Source organism: Balaenoptera physalus, assembly GCF_965194825.1.
Source record: "Balaenoptera physalus genome assembly, chromosome: 1".
Classification (NCBI taxonomy): Eukaryota; Metazoa; Chordata; class Mammalia; order Artiodactyla; family Balaenopteridae; genus Balaenoptera; species Balaenoptera physalus.
In genome coordinates this window covers 90,769,793-90,797,347 of record NC_138882.1, presented here as the reverse complement: position 1 = coordinate 90,797,347, position 27,555 = coordinate 90,769,793, and the positions used below count along the sequence as shown (strand labels likewise).

Sequence of the window (27,555 nt, the reverse complement as noted above, 5' to 3'; positions counted from 1 at the left end):
GACCTGTATCAGTGGTTCAATTCCAACAGACTCTTTTATTTTCAGACTTCGACTTGGATTCAGCAAATAGAAAGTCCAGGGTGGAAGTGTGGTGGGGAATGAGATGAGGGTGTTCATTTCTTGGCTTCCTTGCACTGAGAGGGCCTGGGGCTCACCATGCCCCTGGCAGAAGTCACAGCTCTCCTTGAGTTAACTTGTTCTATAGGACTCCCTCCTTTCAGTTTCCAGTAAACTCTCCCAGCCTTCACGCCTTTGGACCGGGAAGTGGTAATACATGCTGATGCTAATCAGGACTTTCTGCACTACCCCTAGGTTTCCCCTACACCCCACACGCATTTCATAATTAGTTTTGATAAATAAGCCCTTCTTGAATTATCCTTATTTGAATTTGCCCACACTTTGCAGTCAGGACTTGACGGGTGCAGATGTTTTAAATGTGTTTTCTTAAGGTCCATTTCAAAAGAAGGAAAAGTTGTATTCACTCTTTGTTTCACACACATTCACACACCTACAAACACACACACACACACACACACACACACACTTCACACGCACCATCTCTCTCTTCGGGGCTTTTGCAAGCACCTGATCCATATTTCATTTAAAAAATACTATCACCAGGGAATTCCCTGGCAGTCCAGTGTTAGGACTCCGCGCTTTCACTGCCGCAGGCCCAGGTTTGATCCCTTGTCGGGGAACTAAGATCCCACAAGCCGCGTGGCACAGTCTAAAGAAAAAAACAATACTGTCACCAAATGAGGTGAATGACCTCAATATCATGCAGCAAGCCTGAGGCAGTGTTTATTGTGAGAAGTTGGAAGCAGAGGCAGTAACAAGCTTGTAGTTTGCCTATTGCCCATCACATCATCACAGTGTGCAGACATTAAAGACGGTTGGTCTATTATCATGTTCTGAGAAAAGAATTCACCCCCTCTCCTTGAGCTGTGGGGCCTTTTAGTTGCATGACAGGGAAGCCCAGTCCCTCCCCTGGTGTGACCATGGCCTGGGGTCCAAGTCTATTGTTCCAGCTGTGTGATATGGCAGCCCTTGGCCTCCAGCCCTGCTCTCCTTTCTTGCATTTCATGCCTAGGAAAGCCCTGGATAGTCCTTGCACGATCAAGCACTAGGTTTCTACGCTTGCAGTTGCAGGAATAGGATGTGATGGACAGCCCAGATCCACTGAAGTAGGTTTCCATGGAGCAAATTTTCATTGCCACAGAATCTGAAAGGCTCTGAGAAGCCAGTCTGTAGAGAACCAGACTTGGGCGAGACATTCCTTAGCTCTCAAATTCATTTTCTCTTTACACCATTTCAAAACCCAACATGAGGACTCAAATGTGTTTTATATAAAATTATAACACTCAGGATAACCAGTATATGATACCAATTGTGTTTAAAATGCCATATATACCATCAATGTCAAGTATTTGTGTTCAAACGTCTAACTGATTGACAAGTAAATGCATGAATGAACTTGGTAACATCTATATATGCAAAATAATATTATATAGCTGTATATTTTAACTCTATACAAAATTTAAAGAGGAATAATATTGGAAACTAATGGTTTAGTTAATAGCACCATTGGTTTTATTAGTTATATCCCAAATCTCAATTCTGGCTTTAGCAAAATTCTACATTTCCACTGGAAGGCACTTTGTCCTGAGCCATTGCCCACTTGTCACCAGTTAGTGCACAGAGAAGTAACTCAATCTTGTGATGCTTCCTATCTGGCAGAAGCTTTCTCCTCAAAAGCATTTATTTATTCTCTGCCTGGTGAAAGAAAAAAAGACTAGTGCTAGGCTCCGTGGGATTCAGAATGAAAAGAAAATGTTTTCCCTCTCAGCAAATTATGACATCATAAGGTAAATCATTGCAAGACCAGTGATGCAAGAATGGAAAATAAAAACCGCAGTGCCCATTGAGCTTGACATGTAACGTTTTTTTATTTTGTGATAAAAATGCTTCCATATAAATTTCATCTTAACTACTTTTAGAATGAAACTTTGAAAATTAAAAACAAATTGTGCATTTTCCTTACTATGTATAGTCAGGAATATGCAGTCATTTTACTGGTTATGGGTTTCTCATACAAACAGATATCGTATCACTTTTAAGAGAAATGTACACAAGGAAGAAGCCACAGTACCAAGCAGTTATGAATGGGAGCCTCAGGGCATATAAACTTGTCCTCTCAAACAGTCATTATACATTCAGTATATTAGTTAAGGCCCAAATCCCCAAACCACCTGCCAACAGAACATTACACCTTTGGTTCTTTTTTATGCAAGAATTATGAACTAGCAAATTTAATAATAAGATGATATAATGGACTTGTGCATCATAGCTGACTGCTTACATAAAATCTTTAGCTCTCAGTCTCTTTCCCTCAAACCTCTCCCTCCCTCACCAACATGTAAGTCAGAAAATGACACTTAATATAAAAGAAACAAACAAATAAAAAACATATCCCCAAAGGCAGACAGAAGAGGAATCAAAGGAAGAATTTATAAAGATAAAACAAGACTGTGGGGGGCACAGAGGGTGACCTATACCTGGCATAAAAGTTGTATCCCATACAAACTTAGTCTCCAATTCAGCACCCATGTGAGAAAGTGATTCTCCATCTTACCTTCTCTTTTACTAGGTCCTATACAACTCAAGCGTTCTTACAATCTAAGCGATTGATAAATGCTTGAAAGGCAGTGTCTTCCTCCTCATCACTGAAGCCCGTTGTCTGTAATGGCAGCTTTCACATTCATCTCCCCAAAACCCAAAGAGGAACAAGCAAGTTAGGCCTACAGTGTGCTTGCAGATGGAGGAGGCTACAAGGGATCAAGCTACTGGATCAGAGGCCGACACTTTGAGGAAGAGGGGCTGGAACAGGATGACGGAGAAGTGCAGATGTGTGGGGTCCATAGTGATCCATGTAGATAGGTTCTCCCCACCTGTGAATCAACAAACGGGTCCAAGGATAAAGAGTCACCGTTTAGAATGATAAAATACTACACACTATGAACGGGGCTGGTAGAGTTGCCATGTGAGAGAATAAAATACAAATGAACAAACGATCTGCTTATATCAGGGAAAAACAAAAATTTTTTTTAATTCAATGAACTTGGGCAGGACTGGGAAAATCCTTTGTACACTTCCATGCGAACAGACACACAGGGTTTCCATACGAAGTCACAGACAGATAAATCAGGTAAATGGGAAGAACTGATGAATACTCCCAGGCAAGGCAGGAATGAAAACTATCGAAACCAACACGGAGTAGGCAGACCACCTATTAATATCTACAAAATGTCTCCCGAAGAACTCATTTTCCATGTGTCATGACATCATAGCACCGGGCAGAAGTAACAGTGTGGAGACAGGACCAGTTGTTAGCTGACTCAGGGAGAAGAGGAAGAAAAGTATTTTTCTCCTCTTTCTAGTGTTGGCTAGAATGCTTCATCCTTGACAGAGGGTCAAAAAAGTTGCCAACACCACAAATACAGGAAGCAGACTCAGGTGGGATACAATCACAATCTGAACATGAGGATGACAAGACAGTGAGTCTGTAATTGTCCATTATCATCTAGAAGGTGACTCTATGAAGGGAAAATGTCCCTGATAAGTGTCCACATTAGTTCCCTAACAGAGAATCTCATGATTGCTGGAAAGGAAAAGAAATGGTAGCAAAAAATAGCAAAGGCTACCTCATAGTTCCTCCCCTTCCAACCTTCTTATAAGGCTGCTTAGGCCTTAGAAAACTAGCCAACATTCTATTTCCCACACTCGAACACAGAAAACCCATGTGTTCAGTGAGAACCTACTGGGTCCCCAGTAATCAGACCCCACAGTATGGAGGGAAGCTAGGTGAAGGGGCCTGGAATCAGAGGGAACATCAGGGAGTAGAGACTACGGTCATCTGACTAAGGGAAGACGACTGTCACAGGGGGCCCTTGAGCGGAGGAAAGAAATTTCACTTCTAAACAGCGAGGGAATATTGTTTGAGACATTTTCTTCTTGGAGATATGTGGAGGGGATGGCTCAACAGCTAAGATGATCTTCATCTGCTGGATGTGTGAGTGAAGCAGGCCGAGCGTTCTAATATCAGGGAACAAATGTGTTTCACACTGGCAGTCAATGGAATGCTTGGCAGGGACCGGTCAGCGGGTAACCACTCCTTCGTTGCATGAGTTAGCTTATCTCTTGGTCATTCCAACATTCCAAACCTTTGTCTGTTTGGGTTTTTTAAGGGCTCATATAACCTACACTGCCAAGGATAAACCTTCACACTTACTAGGCCCACAAATGGAAGAAACAACAGATTCTTACTCTTCTTCCTGGTAAGGTTTGTAGGAATCCTGCATGCAGGCAAGAGAATTCAGGGGCAGCCTCTTGAAGGGGATTCTGATCCCCAAATGGGTTCAAAGAAAAATATTTTGTTCCCCTTCTTCTTTTAGGAATGATATTATGTAGGAGAATGCACTATGTCCACTTTCTAAAAAAACATACTTGAAAGTTTTCTGCTGAGAACCATAAAAGTAAACCCCGTGAGACTCCTAGGGACACTGGGAAAATAGGAGGGGAAAAGAAGGCTGCAGGTGCTTTCCAGAGCAGGAATGATTAAAAGCACAAAGGTCCTGCCCTATAACATGCAGGTGGGGTTCCAGCCACAGAGAGGTGCAACAATTACAGCACCAAGTGAAGTCAAAAGACTTTCCAAGGATGAGAATATAAGATAGGTCAACTCCGGCAGAATTCCAGGGCACAATTCCCAATAGGACTCTACTATAGAATCTTCTCATGGATATAGCAATAGCCCCCAAGGCTGAAAATACAGTCCAAGCTGCAAGAATGTCTGCAACAGGCATCAATCTTGTTGCCCACGCTGAAGAGAGGAAACGCGGTCCCAAGGCTTGTATTCATCTTGCAATTCCACGAACCTGGGCTTGATGGGCAAGAGATTACAAGGAGCCTTATCCCTCCCCCCGCTCCCAAAACCCTGCAGATACACAGTGAAGCTAATAAAATTGCTTCCTTTGCATCATCTACAAGATAAGAGCATCTCCTCTCCCCTGCCTCCGGAAGCTGGTTCCAGAGATTTCTTCATTTCTGTCCCGGACGACCTTCATTTGCTCCTCAGCAGCATTTACGATAGGAGTTCTGTCCCTACGCTGGAGGCAGAGTGCTTCACGCGTAGACCTGCATGTTGCTGCGTGGTGGCTCAGACATGTGTGCCCCAGGTCCCCGCTGACCTCCCCCAGCACCCCCAGGGGTGGGGCTGGTGGTCACATCTGACCAGTCAGAAGCAGAGTGGGGGGATGAACTTGACCACTGGTCAGGAGACTCTGGGGATGGTGTCAGGTAGGGGTGCTCCCCCTGGAGGTGACCACTGTGGCTGGGGGTTCTCTCAGCAGCACTGGAGGAAGCATAGCTATGCTGTGAAGGGGGCGTGGGGTACTTGCCCACAGAGGCTGGAAAGGGATGGTAGGCTGGGAGAATGGTCTGAGCAACCTGCCCATCCTGCTGGGGCATCATGGCAGTGGGGAAAGCCATACTGGGCAAACGAGCCATTTCTGGAATCTGATACATGGTGGGCAGGGTGCCTGCAACAGCTGGAGGGCAGCTGGATGGAGGCTGGGCAGCCCCGGCTGGTTGGGCAATGCTGCCTTTGGGGATTAGCTGGAAAGTCACGATGGGGGGCAGGGGCTCTCGAGGGGCAGGTAAATGCTTCCCTTCAGGCGGCCTGCTCTGGGGAGTTATGCCAGGGTGAGTGCCCTCAGCTGGAGCCAGGACCATACCAAACATCTCGTTGTACTGGGTCTCATTGACCTCCACACGGTTCACCCAGTCCGCTGGGACACTGACTGGATGTAGCCTGCCCAAGCTCCCCGCACCGCCACCGCCCGGGGGAACGATGTGGTGGTGCGACAGCAGCTGGCTCACTGAGGGAAGCACAGTGCTGGCCCCGTGAGCCAAGGGCTGCATCTCGTGAAGGTTAGAGAAAGACAGTGCATGCTGTGCATGGACCGGGGCAGGGGGGGCAGCAGTGGCCAACACAGGGTTGGGTGAGGCCTGTAAGATTCCGGGGGATGTAATCATCGGAGAGGATGTGGTATCAGAAACATATGTGTGGGGAGATTCTAGGGAATCGACGGGGGACAGAGTCACTGAGCTCTCAGACAACTGGCCCTTGTCACTCAGAGACTTCTTCCTCCTACTCCCCTTGGCATCCTTGGCCTCCTTGGCAAGGTTAGGGAGGCTAGAGGGCACAACACTCTTGGCATTGGGCCGTCTAGACTTCTTGCCCATCGGGGTGTGCTTCAGACTGAGAAAAGATCTGTTGGGTCCACAGATGACAGGTGAGAGAGCAGAAGTCAGCACGGTGCCTGGAGGGCTCGGGGTCACATTGTACTCGTCCAGCAGGCGCACAATGTCATGGTGCATGCGGTCCCGAGCCACGTCCCGGGGAAGACGATCCATGTGGTCTGTGATGTCCCGATTGGCAAAATGGTCTAACAGGATCTTGGCTGCTTCATAGCTCCCCTCCCGGGCAGCAAGAAACAGAGGGGTCTCTTCCTACAGAAAAGGTCCACACAGAGCACATTTTAATAACACTCTTGAGAATACAGCAGTGTTTCTCAATCTGTTTGTTATCATTCCTTTAGACGTTTTTTCCTAACTTCCTTCCCGCATGAAATTTTAGTATCACAGATAAAGTGTATAACTACCTACGTACTGAATGGATATCTGTACTTTATACATAAAGAAAGTTAAGATTACTTTACCCCTCCCTAAGAACCAACTTTGCCCCATTGAGTGCTACATCTCCTTAGTGGGGAACGTGTGAGGTAAAGCATGTCCCCAAGCCAGAAATTCACTTAAAAGAGCACTGAGCTTATCCAAATAGGGTCCTAAAAGGAATAACAGGTAGAAATAAGAAAGGTATGAGGGGAAGAACCTAAAGCATGTATAGAACTGGGAAAAATAAGGGAAAGTAAAAGAAAGAAGAGACAAAACATCTGAGAGAAAGAACTAACATAAGGGAAAAGAGGAAATGAATGAGAGAAGATAAGATGAGCAAGAGAGGGGAACATGACATAAAACTCAGAGGAAGAAAAGCAAACAGGAAAACATCATGGTGCCCAAGAACAAGGGGGAAAAAAGTATCAAGAAAACAAATAAGAACAAACAAGTGAAAAGTAAGTGAGTGTGAAAAGAACGAAGACCAGGAGAAAGGGAAATGTCAAAGAAGAGAAAGGCAGAAAAGGCTACACCAAAGTTATTGACAGGAGAGCCTGATTCAGACTGAGTACTGAGTAGGCAGAGGGTCAATCCTGACACTTCCCTGGATAAGCCCAATACAAGCACTCCAGCTCTCTGGACCAAGTTCCAATCTGCTTCCATCTTTGTCTATCCTTATCACAAGAGGAGCTACAGGAGAAAAGTGAAGGCCTGATAATCTGAGGCCCTGCTATGCCTGCCCTCCAGCTCAGAGCCCAGACTGTACCTTGTTGTCCTGCATGTCTCGGTTGGCCCCATTTTTCAACAGCAAAAGGGTCGCCTCCACATTATTCACAGCAGCTGCCCAGTGAAGAGCAGATTTTCCTGCAGGAAAAAACATTTTTAGGGCTTCCCTGGTGGTGCACTGGTTAAGAATCCGCCTGCCAACACAGGGGACGTGGGTTCGAGCCCTGGTCTGGGAAGATCCCACATGCCGCAGAGCAACTAAGCCCGTGCGCCACAACTACTGAGCCTGCGCTGTAGAGCCCGCGAGCCACAACTACTGAAGCCCGCCCGCCTAGAGCCCATGCTCTGCAACAAGAGAAGCCACCGCAATGAGAAGCCCGTGCACCCGCTCGCTGCAACTAGAGAAAGCCCGCGCGTAGCAACAAAGACTCAAAGCAGCCAAAAATAAAAATAAAATAAATTAAAAAAAAAAAAAACATTTTTATAAGCAGACAGAGCAGAAGGACATGTCCTACTCCTACTATCGGGAAGCATCAGGACTTGTACTAGGAAACTTGAACTTCTTGGACAGCAGTAGGAAGCCAGTTCTCTCTGGGGGCCCATAGGAAAAACCCAAGAATTATGTTCATTTTCCCCTATTCTAGAAATACTTCAGTACAGGCTGCCTAGCCTTCAGAAGACCTCTAAGTAAAAGGATCATCTGTCTATGGTACCACATCCCTCACATGGCAGAATCTACCCTGTCACACACTGAAGACAATAACCTACTTATTTATTACATGCCAGAATGCATAGTTAGAGTATCTCACAACCCTCACCTCCACAATGAAGTTGGCTCTCACATCCTTATATCAAGAGTGGTGTGCCTGGGAATGTACACAGGGAAACCTTCCATAGACCTGCTTTGAGATCTGAGAACCCTCACTAAAAATCCCTTCCCAGCTTCATCTATGGACCTCCCGCTGTCTCAGATCTCTGAACTCAATATGGTAAAAGGAAGAATGAATGACTGAATGAATCTTCAGTGGATTCGGATCCGGGACAGCTCATTAAGGATCGTGCAACAATCTTCCTCCTTAGAGACTTGCTTTGCAGGTAGGAATCTGAATCCCTGCTTCTCATCCCTACCGTGGTCGTCCACTGCATTCACATCTGCTTGGCAGTTGATCAACTCTGCCACCATTCCCTCCACAGCTAGGCGGGCAGCCAGGATCAGGGGTGTAGTGCCATCATTCATCCTGGCATCTAGATCAGTTACTCGGTTGCGGATCAGTATCTAGAACACGAGAAAGTACAGAAAAGAGAGTCACCTGGATACAAAAAATAATGAAGCTAAGATAAGAAATAACAGCATCAGAGCTGAGGCTACACTGTAAGTCCCTGGAGGACAGGGAATGTCTTGTTATCTTTGTGCCCATGGTTCTACCATGGTCAGTCAATAAATATTTGTTGAATGAATGAATGAAGGAATAAATGGATGAACGAAAATACAAACAAATAGGTGCTCAAGCTTTACAATGGCTATGTAAACTAATGTACTTCTACTTTCTAAAGAAAGAAGAGGGATGTGGGAAAATACCACAACCTCAATTATGGTGTATAGGTTAAGATGATACAGCATGCTTCCAATTTCCTCATGAGGGTAGAATAACAGGGCATCAGGTATACATCATGAACTCATGTCGAGAAACCCACCAAGGAGCAGCTGGAAGCCCATATGGTCAGATAAATCTAGAGGGAGAAGCTGACACTAGTCAGAGGCTTCATAACAGGTATCACTCCCATCTGATCTTTTCATTTGGGAGGCATTTTGCCACATCAGAAACAAAACAAAGCTAAGCAGTGATTAACAATCAGAAGACTGGTGTTTTCTGCTATTGGCTCTATTATTTCCTGGCTGCAAACAGTCAAGTCTGTTTGCCTGCCTCCCTTTTCCTGCTTTCCCTTTTCCTTTCCAGCAAGCAGGACTCTATCATCTGCCTTATTCTCTCAAAGAATCATTGAACAAATGTAATGGGATATTAAGTGCCTTAATAAAGGGAAAATATACTAGATCCATAAGGAACCAACTCTTTACCTGGAAGACACCTTGGGCATCAGCTGCCACTGCAGCATGGAGAGGGCAGCGGCCCATGTTGTCCTGGGCGTTGGCATCTGCACCTGCATCCAGGAGGCGCTTGGCAGCATCGGCCCTCGAGTAGCGGGCTGCAAGATGCAGGGCCATCTCACCAGTCCGGTCTGTCTGGGCTTGGAGGCTGGCACCCTGGTAGACCAAGTCCGTGATGATGTTGGCGGAAGAGTCCTCTGCATCTTCATCTTCATCACTCATATCTGAGCTGCCTCCTCGGAGAGAAGCCAGCATCAGTGGGGTGCACCCATCTAGAGGAAGGGAAAATTCCAAAAAGTATTCGAGGAGGGGAAAGACATTAATGTTCAATTAACCCTATTGTTGTTCGATGTGAAGAAAATTATTCTTTTGTGAAGAAACTCTGTGATTCTTGTGGTAATTGGCAATTGACTTTTCCTTGATAATATCCTTTCTGTAAAGAGCAGCTATTCTCTACGTTAAACAAGCTTTCCTGTTCAAGTTCCTAAGTGCTATGTTATTTTAAATTGGACAACTTTTAAAAATATCCACTATTAATAAACTATGTGCACTAAGGTACGAACTAAACAAATTCTCTATCCCTCTGCTTTGGAATATTATTTTTTTGTCCTACTAAAATCTATCCCAAATAATCAGCCTATTTGCTGTCGAGCATGGTGTATGTGAAGCAATGTGAAATCCTTCCCTCTTTTCTCATATAAGTTCATAATTTCTGCAAGCCTGTGTTCCTTAAACATTCATTTCCTCGAGCTGATTTCCAATCTGTGAAAGCAGAAGGGAGCATATCAGCAAGTGGGACAAACACAGGGATAAGGTGGAAGCCAGGGCAGGCACGCGCAATGAAAAAGGGGAGGCTTGCAGGTGCTGACCTGGGCCGCGGACGTTCACATCCAGCACATCCACCTCCTGCTCTGCCTGCGGAGGAGTGAGAGCCAACGATGGCGTCCTACGGATATCTGCAGCTTCAAGGTGCTGCTGTGTCCATGGCCGTCGATCGATGGGATCATCTTCTTCTGAGAGTAAAGCCTCATCTTCAGCCTGAAAGGAGAAGACGACTCTCCCTATCAATCTGGCCCACGCCAGGAGCTGCAGACAAGGAGCTAGTCCGGAGTCTCCCATCACTTCTAATCTCCCACCCAGTTTTCTCTGTCCTCCTATCTAACCTTCCAGATTATTATCCACATTGGCCTCCCACTGCTCTCATGATGTGGTTCCTGTCTACCTCGCCTGCATCGTCTGTACAACTCTCCTAACCTCCCCAAGCCCATACTCTAGGCTTCAGCCTTACTACGTCACCTATATTACCTACCTAACATGCCATCTATAGATCCCCAAAGCACCATTTTCCTGCTTCTGGGCTTTTGCCTATGTTCTTCCTTCAGCCTGCCATGGTCTCTCCCAATTCTTTGTCTGACTAACTCCTGTCTACCCTTCAAATAGAAAGTAGGCTCTAATTCCTCTTGTTGGTCCTGAAGAACACCCTCTGCTCACTCTGCGTAACTGAGCATGTGTTAAGTACCTACATGGCACTACACGGCAGTTCCCACTGCTGCCTGAAAGGTTCCTCACAATAGGGAACAAGCCTTGCTCAGGGCTGTCTCCTTGCACCCCGTATTTAACCCAGTGCCCAGCACAGAGCAAGCATTCAGGAAGTATTTACTGCATAATAATATTATTATTATAATTTTAAAACCAGCTGCCCTTTATGAAGTATTTAGTATGTGACAGAAAATAGGTAAGGCAATTTACACGTAGTGCTGTATTTAATCCTCACAACAACTCATAGAGGAAAGAATTATTATTATTTCCCCTATCTTACAGATTAAGGTAATTAAGTACAAAGAGGTTAAGTAATGTGCCAGAGTTTTGGACTTGGATCCAGTTCTGACTATAGCTAAAGCAATGTTCTTAACCATCATGGTGTACTTCATGCCTGTATTCCTCAAGTATTTATTTCCTCAAGCTGATTTAGACTATCCTTGGGATACATGCATATCCTAGCCATGTATATCTATGGGTGAATGGTCTCCTTTTTCATGTCAGACTCAGCCCAATATACCCCTTACTTCTATACGGCTTTAGTTTCCAGGGCTCAAGATTTGAAGCCTCCAAACTCAGTGGTCATTGGCTCTCTTCCACTGATTAGTTCCACCTTCCCTTCCAGAAGGAGAAGTACCCAGAGAGGATAAGGGAGAGATCTAGCCATGAAGGAAATTGCTATTTACACACAGTAGTCCTTATTCCAGTACCATCAGCATGACACTTGAGGAAGGAAGCACGTTTGTTTTATTATTTTTAAAGAGTTCCTTTTGAAAAACTTACATAGGTAACCCAAGGCCATCAGTGACCTAAAGATTCCTGCTTTTTCAGACAACCTAGGATAGCCTCTGCCTGGGCAACATGTAAAGACTATCACCCTTTTCTCCCATTCTTGACACTCTAGATACCAAAGGACAGAAATATGAAATGCGAGCAGATAATGGATAACAATGGTGGTTCTACCATGGCTAGCTTACCTTGGCTTTCTTTGGCTGGGGCCCTTCATCGTCGACCCAATGTTCACTTGTTCCAGAACCAATCAGGTTAGCCTCTGAGACTTGCACTGAGAGATTTCTGATGTGATGGAATTATGAAGGTGTAAAATAAGAGCAGATGTTATATCATAAATGAACATAGAAGTTTTCAATACTTTTTCTACCATCACACACTCTCATGGCTATAGTCAGACTTTCAGGGACTTTGGCCCAGGAAAAATGGGCAATATTACATCCCACTGCCTGAGGAAATATCCTTTCCTTTCCCACTAATCAAGAGCTGACAACAAAAGTGTGCCTGCCTCATCACAGAAGCTGAGGACCACTGTGATTATATGTACAGAATTGAAGCATCCAGACTCTTGTTATTTTAGAGTCACTCAGTAGGCATCCAGAATCATGGTCAAGTGTAATAACACAGCATGGCCAGAGCTCAGAACATAAAATCATGATTCAACAAGATCTGATTTTCCTCTTATCCATGCTCATTATTACTGTGAATGGTAGCTTGGTGGCAGACTCCCTTACTTCAGCCCCACGGCATCCTGTCCCACTGGCTCACGACGTTTGTGATTGCTGGAGTCACGGCGAAGGGTGAAGCCTTCAGGCAGCCAGAGGGAGCCATGCTTACGCTTTCGTTTTGCCATGATAACCCCCAGCAGGATAATAAACAAGACAATAACAACAGCAACAGCAAGTAGATAGATAAGCTGGGTGCGTTTTGGGGTCAGGGATTCACCTGAAAGTGCAGAGAGACAGGGAAAAGTAATGAATAAAACATCCACCCCTCAATATTCCCCCTACATTCCTTTAGAGAACAACTTTGACCTCACCAGCCCTGAGAAATAGAGAGCTGCACATTGTAAACTATGCCCTGTTCTTTCTGCCCCCAAGAGACACCTTTCTCCCCATACTTTCCCCTTAATTCTAGTGCTACTCACTGACAACAGACACAAGAGGGTACGACAGGGTCCCCTGGATGGCGTGAGACGCCAGAAGAGCTGCTGCTGCATCCGTATTCTTGAAGCACTGGTCTGAATCTTGAACACACTGGCGGTTGTCAATTTCCAGGAATACCTGAGAGCTGTGGGAAGCCGAGGGGAAAGAGGTAAAAGGGAAATGGTGAGAAAACGGAAGGGTGTCGTCCAGGAATCTGAGTTAGAGAGGGTGACATGAGCCTTCTTCCTCACCCTCAGCCTCAGCCTCTCCACCTCTGGATGCTGCCTCCAGAAAGATCTCAGAAATTAAGATGTTGTCCATCTAGATTCTAAACACTAATTCTCACTTGGGGGATGTCTCGCTATCCTTGGTTTGGCTGAGTCTAAGCATTCTGACTTAGGCAACATGAGACAAAGTGAGAAAATGGGGTGAAGCTGCCTTTGGTGGGCTTCTCCTACCCGCTCCAACGTACTCAATGGTACATAGAGCCACTCTAAAAATACACCCCTGCCCCTTGTTTTTGTTCCTTACTCTCCTTTGTCTCTGCATCTGTACTTCAGCTAGCTATCGAGTTGAACACTATGAGATATACTAACAATGTGGGGTGTGAATGACAGAACATATGCAGAACATCATCGTCAAAGAGACATAAATGGAGGGCCTTGAAAAGAAGGCCAGGATTCATACAAAGAGGAGTCATTACTAGAGGGATTTAAGGTAACTCTGGCAAACGGTTAGAGATTCTAGCACTTGAGGAGGCTGTCCTGACATCCTGCCCCCCACTGGCTCCAGCCCACTTTTCAGGATCCCAAAATCAAGGCAAACCTTTAGCACTAACTGTGAATACTGGGATCATGGGCTTGTGTTACTTGGTTGGCTGTTCTTTTTCTGACCTTCCATTTTTATAGGTGCAGTTATGACTTTTGCGTATCAAAGTGCTCAGCTTGATAAAATTAAGCTTTAAGAAGTTCAGAAGTTAAAAACCTACCCAGCCACTTCCTGTTCTTGATCGCCAGGAAGGGACCTGCGCGTCAGTCTCTGCTTCTTCATGGCAGCTGACTTTTCACCATAATAGGGGTAGACCATGAGGTCCCCCTGGGCATCCCGTTTGATGCGTAGGTTGGTGTGGAGCAGGGTGCCCAGCGCCCGCAGGAAGCTGCGGGCATCCTGGAGCAGCTGTTCAGGTGGCATCAGCACCACAATTACCAGGGTGCCGTCTGCCAGGTTTTCTGGCCGGTCAGCAGCACAGTCCAGCCCATCCCAGCCACACTCCTCACTGTTGCATCCCTGGTCACAATGGTTGTCTTTGAAGTGGTCTGCACAGTACTTGTCGTATCTAGGCAGGGGGAGGCAGAGGAGGAAGAGAACAAGGTAAGGGTCTCAGACCAGACCGCAGCTCTAGTTGGTTTCCCCTTGGAACTAATGTGGATTTTCCTACCCATTTTCTATGGCTCAGATTAGATCCCGAATGCCCCATGAAGCCTTCTGTGACTCTCCTATCCCTGTCTTCTTAGAGCATATATAGTCTACACCCCTTAGTGTCAGTGAGTGCTCTCTGAATGAGAAACAAAACTGTACTCACTACACGCATGGGCCCCCAGGCAGCTCATAATCTTGTTAAATCAGATCTGTAAACAAATCTGGAACAAAAATCTACTTGGTTCATGCTTCCTTTATTTTTTTTTATCCATTGCCTCTAGGCTTTCAGAAGTAAAACATGACTCTAGAGAGTGCTTCCAGACACTGGATCGTAGCCCTGTACCATCAAGAGATGCTGTACAGTGGACCATGTTGATATGGCCCAATTCTTTTCTAATCAAGACTGAATCCCAGCTCTGGAAGGTAGGTGGGGAGCAGTGTGTCCCACACAGGGAACCAGATCTAATTTGTACAGCATCTTTCAAACACTGGGAAAAGGAAATTGAATCCCAAAGCCCAGTGATGCAAAAATCATTTTATTTCCACTCTCCTCTCCTCCCCGACTCACATCCCTTGATGGTTCCACCACCTAGCACAACTTGTGCCACTCTAGCTCAATGAGGAGGTCAGGAGTAGCTGTATGTGCTTTGGCAAGTTCTTGAACCTTCTAGGTCTCAGTTCCCTCACCTGTGAAAGGCCATTAACAATACCTGTGCCTCACAAGGTTGGCGAAAATTAATCAGAGTTAAACTAAATGGGGTGACTAAATGGAAAGTCATTATGTAACCCGCAAAGTCCCGTATAACTGCAACAATGAAGACCTGGAGGGTTAAGCTGCCTAAGCTAGCTTATATGCTTCCTGATAAACCTGATGGGGAAACCCTGTCTTAGGGAAAGGAATGGGGCAAATAGAGAGAGGTACAGACCTTTCCATCCATCCTGCAGGCAGGTTAAGTGAGAGGCTGCCTGAGAGTGGGTAACAACACTTCCAAAAGTTATTTCCCCCAGGAGGTTGTGAGAGCAGCAGGCGAGGAAGCAGAGACAGGCAGAGAGAGGGCGGCTGTGCAGTGAGCGTTCCCGCACCTCCGGCAGCAAGGGGGAGCACAGGGCAGCGTGCGCTGGGACAAGGCTGATGCCAGGAAGAAGAGGGCCCCAGGGCACCAGTCCGAAAAGCAGAGGCAGCTTGGGCTGCAGCACTGGAGTGGTTAGGAGCAAGAACAAGAAACCACGGCACGTTAGTGACAGCGTCCCTCAGTTCTGGGGGCCCTGGATGCTTACTTGCATGTCTTGCCATTCCTCTGGCACTCAAAGTTGTCGAACAGGCACTCGGCCGTGTTGCACAGCTCATCGCACTGGCTGTTGATGTAATCCCAGCAGGGAAGTGGGGAGGAGCAGTTGGCCCAGGGGTTCTCCATGGTGAGGGAACAGTCACCCCCATCCCACTGGCAGGCATGGCTGTTGCAGGCCTCATCGCAGACGCCATCCCGAGCTTTGTCGGCACAATACTGGCTCAGACAGGTGGCAGGAGGGGTGCTGGTGGGAGCTGTGTAGAATTCACAGTGGCTGCCCCAGAACGGCGGAGAACACTTGCAAGAGTAATAAGGAGGCTGGCGCTGCGGGTAGCAGCTGCCCCCGTGCTGGCAGGGGCTACTGGCACAGCCTGAGTCGCAGTCCTGGGGGTTGGGGCAGAAGCAGCGGGGTCCTGAGGCTGTGTGCACACACTGCTCCCCTCTCCTACACTTCACTTGTCCACAGCTGCTCTGGCATCTCGCTCCAGAGAATCCCTGTGGAAATCAGGGAACAAATGAGGATGGCAGGCTGACTCTTGAGGGTATGCCCCATTTTCCCTCCCAATCCCCTCTCTGCCACACCTCTAGGGAGGTGAAGACTAGACCCTTGGCTAAGATTCCTCCGTGTAGCCTCCTGGACCAAGTTCTAGGAAGAGACCTCTTCAAGTCAATCTATAGGTGAGGGCTGGCGGTTCCATAGGATGAATATAGAATTTTCTCACTCTAAGAGCTCAGTTCTAGAAATGAAGTCAACAGTTCATGGTAGGATAAGAGTCAGGTGACACCGTATCTATCAGCACCTTTCCTAAGCGTCATTAGATCACTCATACAGTGACTTTATAGGGGGAAAAAACTCACTTCAGAGTATTAGGTGTCTAAAAACTTTCCTATGCCATTTCGTTCTTGGCCTTCTTGCTCAGTCCAGGCCAAGGTTACTGGACAGGTTTCCTTTTGGTATCTCTCCACACATAGTGATCTGTGTTAGAGAGGTTTTAGCCTCTGGCAGTAGCAAAAGTGTTTGCACAGCAAATGGCTAACGTTAGGCTTCCTTCTAGTTGAAGAAGCAGCCTGCTCTCAAATAGTCCCTGCCAAGGAATGTGAGCAGAGTGGCATGTCCAACCAACTCTGTCCCAATCTGGGCAGCAAGACTACCCTCCAGCACAAGACCCAGAAGCCAGAGAAACTAGCCCTGATTTCAAGGGAACGTTCCATTGCCCTTGGTGCTTCTGAAGATTGACAGTCACAGATCAGGGAGCTCACTGTTTCTGGAAGTATTTTAACAGTTCTAAATGGAAAACTGAAGCACTTTCTCCTAAAGAGGGTAAAATTAAGAAATGTCCCCACCAAGACAGTTCCCCACAGGGCTCGGAAACACCAGGTTTAATCTCAGCTTCGTCACAGACTGTGTGGAAGAGAGCATCCTCCTTCAACAGGCAACACGGCACTCACCGGGGGACAACGACAGATGAAACCATCAGGCATGTTGCTGGCCACAGCACAGGTCCCTCCATTCAGGCAAGGCATCTGGGGACACACATCGACGAAAGTTTCACAGTGACGACCTCAGAGTAGAAAATGAAAGGGTGTTTTAGAAGGCAGAAGTAGTAACTGCAAGTTACAGAACAGAACACTGCTGGGATGTGAGCCAGTCAAAGGATTAGAGAAGGAGGGAGAGGTATGAGAATTAAGTTCTAAGCCTAAGGGAACAAAAGAGGATGAGGAAGGCACTCATTGGATCTCAACATGCGTGGCCCATCACCAACTCAGGGCAGTTCCCTCATCTGTCTTATCTACAGTAATAAGCACAAATGGCACACATACGCACTTGAATCGACTCACAAAACAAGAATCGACTCATAAAACGAGACTCACAAAACAAGATTTTTTACAAAAAAAATGACTAATCCCTCCAAAAAAAAAACAGGAAAATGACATCTAAGCTTTTTTTGAAGGCACTTTAGCTTTCACGAGTCAAAAGAAACATTTAGCAAAAGTGTTCACTGCATTTTAACACCGTCTATTTCATAAGAGAGGCTACACCAGACCAATACATCTAAATGGTGATTAACATATACACACTACTCTATATAAAATAGATAACTAACAAGGACCCTACTGTATAGCACAGGACACTCTACTCAATACTCTGTAATGACCTATATGGGAAAAGAAACTAAAAAAGAGTGTATATATGTATATATATAACTGATTCACTTTGCTGTGAATTCACTTTGCTGTTACTTTCACAGCAGAAAGTAACACAACATTGTAAATCAACTATACTATGATAAAAATTAAAAGAAAAAAACTAAGAAAAAGGGTGATTTGCAGTTTATAGCGAATTTTCATCAGTGACCTCTCTTTTCAATCATTTTCTAGCCTTTCTGTAACCTGATTGGCACTGTTTCAAAACACAGCTTAATATTCCCAGAGTTAATGATCTCTAGGCACAGTTCTAAAACAGAAGGTATCCTGAGCCCACTGTTCCATGACAAACTGAACTAAGCAAATGAAATCATGGGGGGGACATGGGGCAATGTTGGGGACTTTTGGCAAATAGCAGGATTCAGGCCCCATCTGGCCTTCAGGCACTTGGAAGGGAAGAGAGGGCTTTAAAAATTAAAATGAAATTAAAATAGCAATAATTTTGGCCAACCAGAATTATGAGGCAGGAGTTACAGATGTTTGTTTCTTCAAATCATAGCAGCAGACAATAAGCAAGAGCAGCCTCCACATTTGCACGGGGCTCAGGGACTGATGGTCCCTTGATGTTCATCTCAGCATCAGCACCCCACCATAATCGCAATCACTGAGTCAAAGGATTTTTTATTCACAGGTGTAGAAAATGTAGAAACACCACTTCCTGACTAGGGGATCCCAATTCAAGGTGACCTCCATTCCTTCCTTCATCTATTTCCTTCTTTCTTTGTAAGTGCTTATCATTGTTTCCAGATAAAGGAAGCCTCAGAGGTAATGAAAGGAACAGGAGTCAGTTCTGCTCTTCGGGCTTCTCAAGCACATCATGACCAATATGAGACTACAGACAGATTGTTCGTATTCTTTCTGTCCAGTGTTGCCTCGAAGGCATGATGTTCATAATGGATTGTTTCTCTTTTGATAATGTACCTAGGCATCTTCTATATTTCAAAATCTATCCCATTTTTAATAAAATTCCCAAGTTCTTAAAGGTAGCACATCTTCAAAATTGGAAGGAAGAATGTCTGGATATAATAGGCTCAGAATGTAGCAGAGTCCAACTTGCCAAAGTCACCAAAGTCACCAAGCTGCCCTCCTCCAGAAATAATTAGTAAGTGTCTATGATAAAGTCCCTATTCTGAGGCAGGACTTGGTCATCTTTATAATCTGTGATGAACACAGCCAAGTCTTAAGACTGCAGGTCACACTTGTGACTTCTGAAGTTTTCCTTTTCAAACCCTCATCAACCAATTTTGGTTAAACACACCCCAATTTGGATCTACTCCCTTTAAGTGTCCTAGAAGACCCTAAGCCTCTCTGGATTCCCACAGAGGTGGAAAGGTCACAGTAGCAGCAACTACCCAGTAACTCAAGTCACTACATGCCAAAGGAGGCAGGGTGATGAAACCAGAGTTAGATGTAAGGTTCCTGAAAACAAGATGTTATTTTGCTCAGATGAAGAGTTCTGGAGATGGATGGTGGTGATGGTAGCGTAACAGTGTGAATGTCCTCAACACCACTGAACTGTATACTTAAAAATGGTAAAGATGGTAAACTTTATGTTATGTGTATTTTACCTCAATTTTAAAATGTTATTTTGCTCAACTACTCCCAACATTCTATTTCTTTTTTTTTTATTTCTGCTACAATATGATATAATGAATGTATAACAAAAGAGACAGCGTCTCTCAGGAATGGCAAACATCGATGGAGCACAGACCTAAGAAAAAATTGGGCCCTTGAATTAAGCTGGTCTAGTTTTCCACATATGAGAAAAGCTTCACTCGGGTCTGGGATTTGTCATACAGGGCCCAGTTTCCTCACTAAAATCCCCCTCTGAGGCAGAGTGGCTGGGGAGGCTGGAAAGTCGCTCACCGGTAAAGGCACTGCGGCAGACACACAGGTAGTCGTTGGTAAGCTGTATGCAGTCTAGGCTGCCCTCAGAGCTGCAGGGGTTGGAGAGGCACTCGTTGATGTCCCCCTCACACCGCTCGCCAGCAAAGCCAGGCAAGCAGCGACAACTGTAGCCCCCAATCCTATCCACACACTGACCGCCATTAAGGCAGTGGGGACCCCTGGCACAGTCATCAATGTTCTCTTCACAAAGCAGGCCTGGAGGAAAGAGAGGAGAGAGAGAAAATCATGACAGTCCTTGGAACGCTGCTTTCCAGCAAGGGAGAACCACCCTTGTTGGCACTTTCACAATTAGTCAGGTTACATTCCTCAGTCTGCGGTGGGAACTTTTAGGTCAGGCAGGGCAAAACACACTCTTGATCCAGGACAGCTGCCATCCTCTTGGTCACCAGTAAGGAAAGAATGTACTCAGGGCTTCACATGTACTCTCCCGCACAACCCAAAGAAGCAGCTCATTAGGGAGTAGCTAGCATTATTTTCATTAATTTATTTATTTAGATTCAAAATATAAAAACAGTTAAAAAAATAACAATAAATAAATAAATAATTACAAGTAAGAATTGGAAGAATTCTTGGTAAGAATTGGAAGTAAATTTTGAGTGACATAATTGACTTTTCCTGTAAAATAGTATAAGTGCACTAATATCTTATATTGAAAAAACAGAGGGGAAATACCCTGTTGAGAGCTCAAAGGTTATCCCATTTAAAACAGAACTCATTCAATGTGCTGTAGTTGTAAATGAGCCATCAAGCCTGAGTATCTGTAAATATTTTTGAGAAAGAAACAAAAGAAATCAATGACTATTCTAGAAATGATTTCATGATTAATTCAAAAAATTGCAAAAGAAAGGAAAGCAGTTCTGTATTCCTGCTGCTTGTAATAGCAAGACTATTGGAAAGAAAAGAAAAATGTAAGAAAAGGCCTCATTTTCAATAGCAATAGCAAAAGATAAAATACCTAAGAATAATCTTAACAAGAAATGTGCTACACCTACATGAAGACTTTAAAATAGACCTGAAAGACTCAAAAGGAAACTTGAATAAATGGAAAGACGCTATGGTTTGGTTAGGAAGACTCCTCATCATAAAGATGTCAGTCTTCTTTACACAAATTCACAAATTTAATGTGACTCCAATAAAAATACGAACAGGATTTTTAATAGACAATCTGATTCTAAAATTATATAGAAAAATAAACTATAACCACAGCCTGGAAAACCCTGAAAAAGAAGATCCTTAATATTTCAAGCAGAGAGGCATTGATAAATTAATAGAACAAAGAAGAAAGTCCAGAAAAACACCCAAATACACGTGGGAATTTAGAATTTGATAAAGGTGCCATGTCAAATCACTGCATGAAAGATCAACTATTCAGTAAATTGTGCTGGGACAAATCAGTAGCCATATGGAAAAAGTCCCCCAGTATTCTAGTACTTGAAGAAAACATGTGAGAATTCCTTTATAATCTGAGCATGTGAACAGTGTTGCTGACTAGGACTCAAAATACAGAAACCATAAAAAAAAAAACTGATAAATTCAACCTGATTAAAAATAAAAATCTCTGCATGAAAAATCCCCATAAAGAAAGTTAAAAACCAAAAAGCAATACATTGGGAATATACTTATATTTTGTTTCATAGACATCTGTTCTCCGTAAAATATTAAGATAAACAACATAACAGGAAAAAAGGATACAGATACGAACAGAGAAACCATAGAAAAAAGAAAACCAAATGACTTTTAAATGAGAGTATGTCCATTCACATTGAGGAGAAGCCCATAGGTTTGCTCATACACTGCAATTCAGGAATATCAACCAAAATTACAAATGCACATATTCTCTAATCCAGCAATTCCATTTCTGAAAATTTATTCTACATATACACTTACACACATGCTAGACAATTCACATTTCTATCATTAGGGCACTGGTTAAGTAAAATATGGTATGCCCATAAAAGGGATTTCTGCAGAATAAAAAAGGTTAAGGAGGTTCTATATTTTGATATAGAAACATCTTCAATTAAGGAAAAAAAAAAAAAACCAAGTGCAAAATACTGTGTCTAATCTATCTTCAGAGGGAGAAGTGGGTATTAAAAATATCTTTGTCCTTGGCTTCTATATACATAAAGAAACTCTGAAGGATACATTAAAAAAAAAACTCAAGAAAGATACACAAAAAACTAAAGAAAAGTGGTGTTTACTTGTTTGTGAGAGAAGGAGAACTAGGTATATGGGAAGGAGATTTTTCACTGTATGCTCCTTCTACGTGTGTCTGTGTGTGTGTGTGTGTGTGTGTTGGGGCGGGGGGTTGTATAAAATTGTGGACCATGTGCATACATTACCTATTAACAAACAAAATCAAAAATTGCAAAGTAAAAGCAAACCGGTACGTGCTCCCACTCTCATAGAATATTTGGTATTCTATGGACTGCTAGTAAAATGAACACAGAAGCTTATCCTCCCATCAGAATAGAACCAGCAGTCATGAACAGACCTATCAAGTAAAAGAGAGGTCAACCTCAGCCTGAGGCAGAAGAACTGTTACAGTTAGCTCTTGACATGGGGGACTGGAGGCAACCCAGGCCTAGATCCAGAGTTCAGGAGTATAGAAAGAAAAGCAATAGTGGTAACTCTAGCAATGAGGCTGTGGGACTTGAGAGTCCTCTGGAATGTTCACCAATGGCCAGAGAAGTCAAGCCAGGAGAAATAAATACCACTCCACATATCCAACCAAACACAACAGTATAATAACTCAACGAGTTCTAAGTATGACAAACTCAAAGAGATCCACAACCTACACACATCATAAAAGACAAAGAGAGAATTTTGAAAGCACCAAGAGAGAAGTGACTCATCATGTACGGGGAGCCTCAATAAGGTTAACAGCTAATTTCTCATTTAAAAAAATGGAGGTCAAATCACATGGGATGGGATGACACATTCAAAGTGCCAGAAGAAAAAGACTGTTAATAATAATAGCAAAACTATTATTTCAGCCATCCTTAACAAATGGTTAGAAGAGAGAAATTTTGTTGCCTTATGAAACGATCCATTCTAGGACTGATATCTCTAATTAATAAAAAGTTAACGGTTAAAAAAAAAAAAAAAGTAAGTTAATGGTATAGCAGAGATTTTAGTGTAGATGAATACCCATGTGCTTGCCTACATTTCCCAGTCTCCCTTGAAGTCAGGTTGAGACCATTTTACTACTTCTGGCCAGTATACTGTGAGCAGTAGTGATGGGTGTCACTTCCAGACTGAGGTATTGAAAGCTGCTGCATGACCCTATAAGTCTGTCCCTCTTCCCCTGCTGTGGAGGTCTTGGAGGCCCTGTGCTGCAAGCCACATTTCTAAAATATAAAGAGAGGTAGCCCAACACACTCAGACTTGATTTGAGTGACAAAAAAAAAAAATTGTTGTGTTAAGCCACTGAGATTTGAGGTTTAATTTGCTACTACCAGAATCACACCTTGTCCCATACAGTACAAGTATTCAAAGGACCAAGCTAACAACAAGTCAAAATTAACTTCTACTTCTCTTTCAAGTACTGAGCAGAGAACTCAGTACTTTTACAGGACAAATCTTCAAATATTCAAAGGCAGTTTCTCCCTAATTTTTTCTTCCCCGTTAACCTCGTTGCTCAATAACTAGCCTACTAGTGGGGTACTCTTCCATTTTAATTTAGCCAAACTCTGAACTCAAGAAGGGTAAATTATCAAAATTCACTGACACAAAGGTCTAAGACAGTATAAATATTACTCTAACATTCTATTCTCTTTGACAATGAGAATCGATTTGCCACCATTGTGGATGGCCTCTTACTTTTTATTTTGTTCACAAGCGGCTCAGAGCAGGTACCATTATAACTACATCTCTTCTAAAAAACAATACTCTAAGCTCTTTCCAAGAGATTGTTTGGAGGCAGGGGAATGCCCCTGGCAAAATGATGGCTCCATCATCCACCATCTAGGGTTGTATCTCATTAGGTCTTACTGCAATTCTTTGTTACAGTCTTGGGCCATCAGTGCTCTCCCCTGGGCTTATGAAAATAGGCAAATGTTTTCATGTCATTCATTTCCCCACTTTATGGAGGCAAAACTTGGCAAGTTTAAAAAAATACATGAGCTGGTAAATATGAATTATTTTTTCAAGAGGCCACTAGTTGTCTTCCTTTGAAGCACCAAGAAATCTTGCTAACCAGATTAACTCTGTTGCAACCTTATGTCATTTTCACATTCTGTGTTTCATGGATTCCAACAACATCCAGACAGAATTGGAGTCAGAACATCAGAGCTAGGCAAGAGATGAATGAAATGGCTTGAATTACCAGGATTCAGAATAATGCTTGATTTTTTAAAACCCACTCAACACTAAAAATGCATTTATAACTTAGAGAATGCCCTGGATGGAAGACAGGTAAGGCTGATTTCATACCCCGAGTGCCTGGTGGGCAGGAGCACTTGAAATGGTTCACAAGGTCGATACAGGTGCCTCCATTCTGGCATGGCTGGTTCTGGCACTCATCCACTTCATACTCGCAGTTGACACCCTGATATCCTGGGACACACTGCCAAGAGCAAGCAAAACGAACAAGAAATATTGGCCCACTGTAGGACACAGACCATGAGAGCAAATGAGATCTGGTAAGTTACTGTGACCCTCTTCCCCCAACCCCGACCCAGCCCTTGTACGCTTCTCTGGCATCATCACACTCTCTACTAACCACCTCGTGCAGAGTTAGCTCACATCTTACTGGCATTTATCACTTCCAGCCGAAAGTGATAAAAAGCCACTTGAAGGGGAAGGCAAGGACTGAATATCCTGAGCGATATTTCAGATGATGCCTGTGCAAAACTTTTGTCCCTCCTGTGCGCAGGCTTCCCCTAAAATATGCATTCCTGTGTATGTGATGAGGACCCTGTGACTCACTCAAATGGTATGTGTGGATGGTAGTAAAGATATCACATGTATTGATCTCCAGGTTCAGGAAAATACATGTTTAAGTGTGAGAAACTGACTGGTATGGGGTGAGGGCCCGGAGAGGTGGGCTAGCTACCTGGGCTAGAGGTAGGGGTTCCAGGGCTTTTAGGGCTGATCAAGAAAGAAGATACTGACCACGAAGTGGCTCTATTTGAGAAATGCTTTGAGTCCCTCACAGCATAAGATCATCCAGAGGGAGAAAGAGAGTAAGGAGAGGAGGGCAGATGAACTTGGAGGGAAGGGGGTTACAGAGATGGGGCTGACGTGTTTGGTGATATCACTCAGCAGCCAGGCCAGGGTCTCTGGATCAGAGAGCTCTGAAGGGCAGCTGTGGCTTGGTATCTTCATGTCCTGGGGTTTATCTTACCTATGGCTAGCAGTGTCTGGTGCAGGTTTGCAGAATATACAAAGCAGGCAGGCTCTAAGTGGCTAAATTCTACTTATTAAAGCTATGTTTAAAACAACTGGATGTGTAAAAATTTGAGTTTGGTTACAGTGGTTTTTGAGCTAACAGGTCTCAGCCTGCTGTGAAGAAATAAACAACTTAGGGACCAATATACAGATGCCGTCTTTGGCTCATTTATGATAAGTGGACAAGCAAAGCTTTTCTCAGTGTTGCTTGGTGGTCTAAATTGGGATCAAATCCATGTCTCTGGTCTTTAGTTAAAATCTTGATCTAGCCATTACCAGCCCAGACATTAAGAAGACATGACATGTCCCTTAAAAGACACACACATCCTCAGGTATACACATGTAACAGTATGACAGTACACAGAACAGGCTAAGCAACACTTTTTTGAGAGAATTATTAGTTGGTTGATCAATGACTGTATACAAAGATGACATGGGTCAAAGGGACACGCCTCAAAGTGGCTTCTCCTATCTCAACTGCTATTCAGGGAAGTACCAGGGGCCGCTGGGCTGTGTGGGGCTGTGAAATGCACTCCAGCCAGCGAATGTTGGCTTTGAATCCTGGAAGCAACCCTGTGGAAGTAAGATGGTTCCAGACCTCTGTAAAAATATCTTACCAGAGCTATTTTAACTTATTGCACAGGGGGACTGAAAAAAAAAACAGCGATTAGTAAACACTGTAATTGTAACTGGAAAAAAATATATCTATAAATTGTGAAAATAAGACATAAGCAGCTAAACTCAATATGCTAATGTCCGTAGAAGTTGTGCCATCTTCTGGGAGGTCTCTGACCTCTCCCTGCTCATCTTACTCACCTCACATCTGTAGCCACCGATGAAGTCCCTGCAGGTGGCTCCGTGCTGGCAGGGATTGGACGAGCACTCATCAAGCTGATCCTCACAGTAGCTCCCGGTGTAGCCCAGGGGGCACTGGCAGTGATGTGAGTTGCCGGCACTGATGCAGATGCCTGAGTGCTGGCACAAGCGGTCAACGGGCACCCCTGGGAAACCCAGTGGAGGAAGAGACATCATGGAAGAGCATACAACACGTCAGGTTCGGACCAACTAATCTCAGCCGGTTGACACATCAAATTTTATTCTTGTCTAGTTCACAATCCTCGGTACCAGTTTTATATTAAAAATAAACAAGCCCTGAAAGTGGAATATGCCCTCATTTCACTTCAAGTACGTTTCTTTTTGGAATCTCTAGAGCTGTTCCTCTGCCTTTTTCACCTTCTGCTTCAGACCCTTTCTCCAGAGTCTTGCCCATCCACTCCTGTCTTCCCTTCCCTCTCCTCCCACGACAACAACATTTGCCCTAAAATGCTGCTGGTCAGTCGATGCTTTGTGGACTGACCCTTGAGTCTGAGGGGGCACAGCTCACCTCTGTGGGAGGCCGCCACCTCACAGGAGACATTGGGCACGTCACAGTAAGCACCAGCCCATCCAGATGGACACAGGCACCGGGACTGTGCTTTTTCCTGAATGCAAGTCCCTTTGTTTTTACATGGAGACCGACTACAGAGGTTGACCAGGGTCTGAAACAGGGGCATACACATACATCAACATTCAGACACCAGAAACGAAAAAAAAGTTACACTGCATTTTAAGAAATCAAAGGAAAGCATACTAATTAATAATTTAAAAAAAAGAGCCCTCACCCAAGCCTTAAACTTAGATCCACTGTCCCCAGATAATCTAATCATTTTATACAGTCTAATTCCTTTTAGCTCTGCTATTTAAAAATTCTTACCACATAAATTTAAGAATTTGAGGAAGCCCAATAGGTTAAGTTATCCCCTACGTCACACTTATGTCTAGAAACATGGCCACCCTATGGGGCTAGAAAGAAAGAGAGAGTTAAAGCTGTCAGACAGCTCCTATGTGCTACTCCTGAGTGAGAAATCCACGCGGGGCTTGATCAAATCTGTCTGTGGTGAATATGAGTGAAAGGACTTAAAGCCTGTTAATAAACCTAAAAACTGTCAAAGAGCTTATTTGATGGGAGAAACTCAGGCTCATGAAAAGCATGAGACAGAGACTGTAAGTGAACTAGCACCTTCTCCAAAACTCACATGTGGTGGCCTGGCCCCCGGGGAGAGGAAGGCCATACTCAACAATACAGACCTTTTGTGAAAGAAAGGGGGAAGGGCAGAGCGCTCCACTAGCACTTGTAGTCTACACTGTGAGAACAAGCAGGAGCCCCGTGAAGAATATCCTCCTAATCCACAGAATCAGCAACAAGCTCTTTAATAGGCAGAGGTGCTTATAGCACCTCTGCTTATAGCAAAGCCTTACTGAA

General features: G+C 44.3%; 1 protein-coding gene across 1 annotated transcript in view; it reads right to left on the bottom strand.

Annotated features, from left to right (window-relative positions):
* Positions 1 to 1,927: 1,927 nt before the first annotated feature.
* NOTCH2 (notch receptor 2) overlaps positions 1,928 to 27,555 on the bottom strand; it is a 178,782-nt gene continuing 153,154 nt past the window's right edge. Inside the window, exons 20-34 of the mRNA XM_082457807.1 lie at positions 26,638 to 26,791; positions 26,070 to 26,254; positions 24,297 to 24,429; positions 19,821 to 20,057; positions 17,199 to 17,311; positions 15,739 to 16,244; positions 14,030 to 14,377; positions 13,044 to 13,186; positions 12,631 to 12,841; positions 12,085 to 12,181; positions 10,438 to 10,606; positions 9,539 to 9,840; positions 8,590 to 8,737; positions 7,502 to 7,599; positions 1,928 to 6,570 (exon numbers count right to left, since the gene is read on the bottom strand). Coding sequence (XP_082313933.1) covers positions 5,182 to 6,570; positions 7,502 to 7,599; positions 8,590 to 8,737; positions 9,539 to 9,840; positions 10,438 to 10,606; positions 12,085 to 12,181; positions 12,631 to 12,841; positions 13,044 to 13,186; positions 14,030 to 14,377; positions 15,739 to 16,244; positions 17,199 to 17,311; positions 19,821 to 20,057; positions 24,297 to 24,429; positions 26,070 to 26,254; positions 26,638 to 26,791 — 4,233 coding nt within the window. The 3' untranslated portion in view covers positions 1,928 to 5,181. The remainder of the gene's footprint in view (positions 6,571 to 7,501; positions 7,600 to 8,589; positions 8,738 to 9,538; positions 9,841 to 10,437; positions 10,607 to 12,084; positions 12,182 to 12,630; positions 12,842 to 13,043; positions 13,187 to 14,029; positions 14,378 to 15,738; positions 16,245 to 17,198; positions 17,312 to 19,820; positions 20,058 to 24,296; positions 24,430 to 26,069; positions 26,255 to 26,637; positions 26,792 to 27,555) is intronic.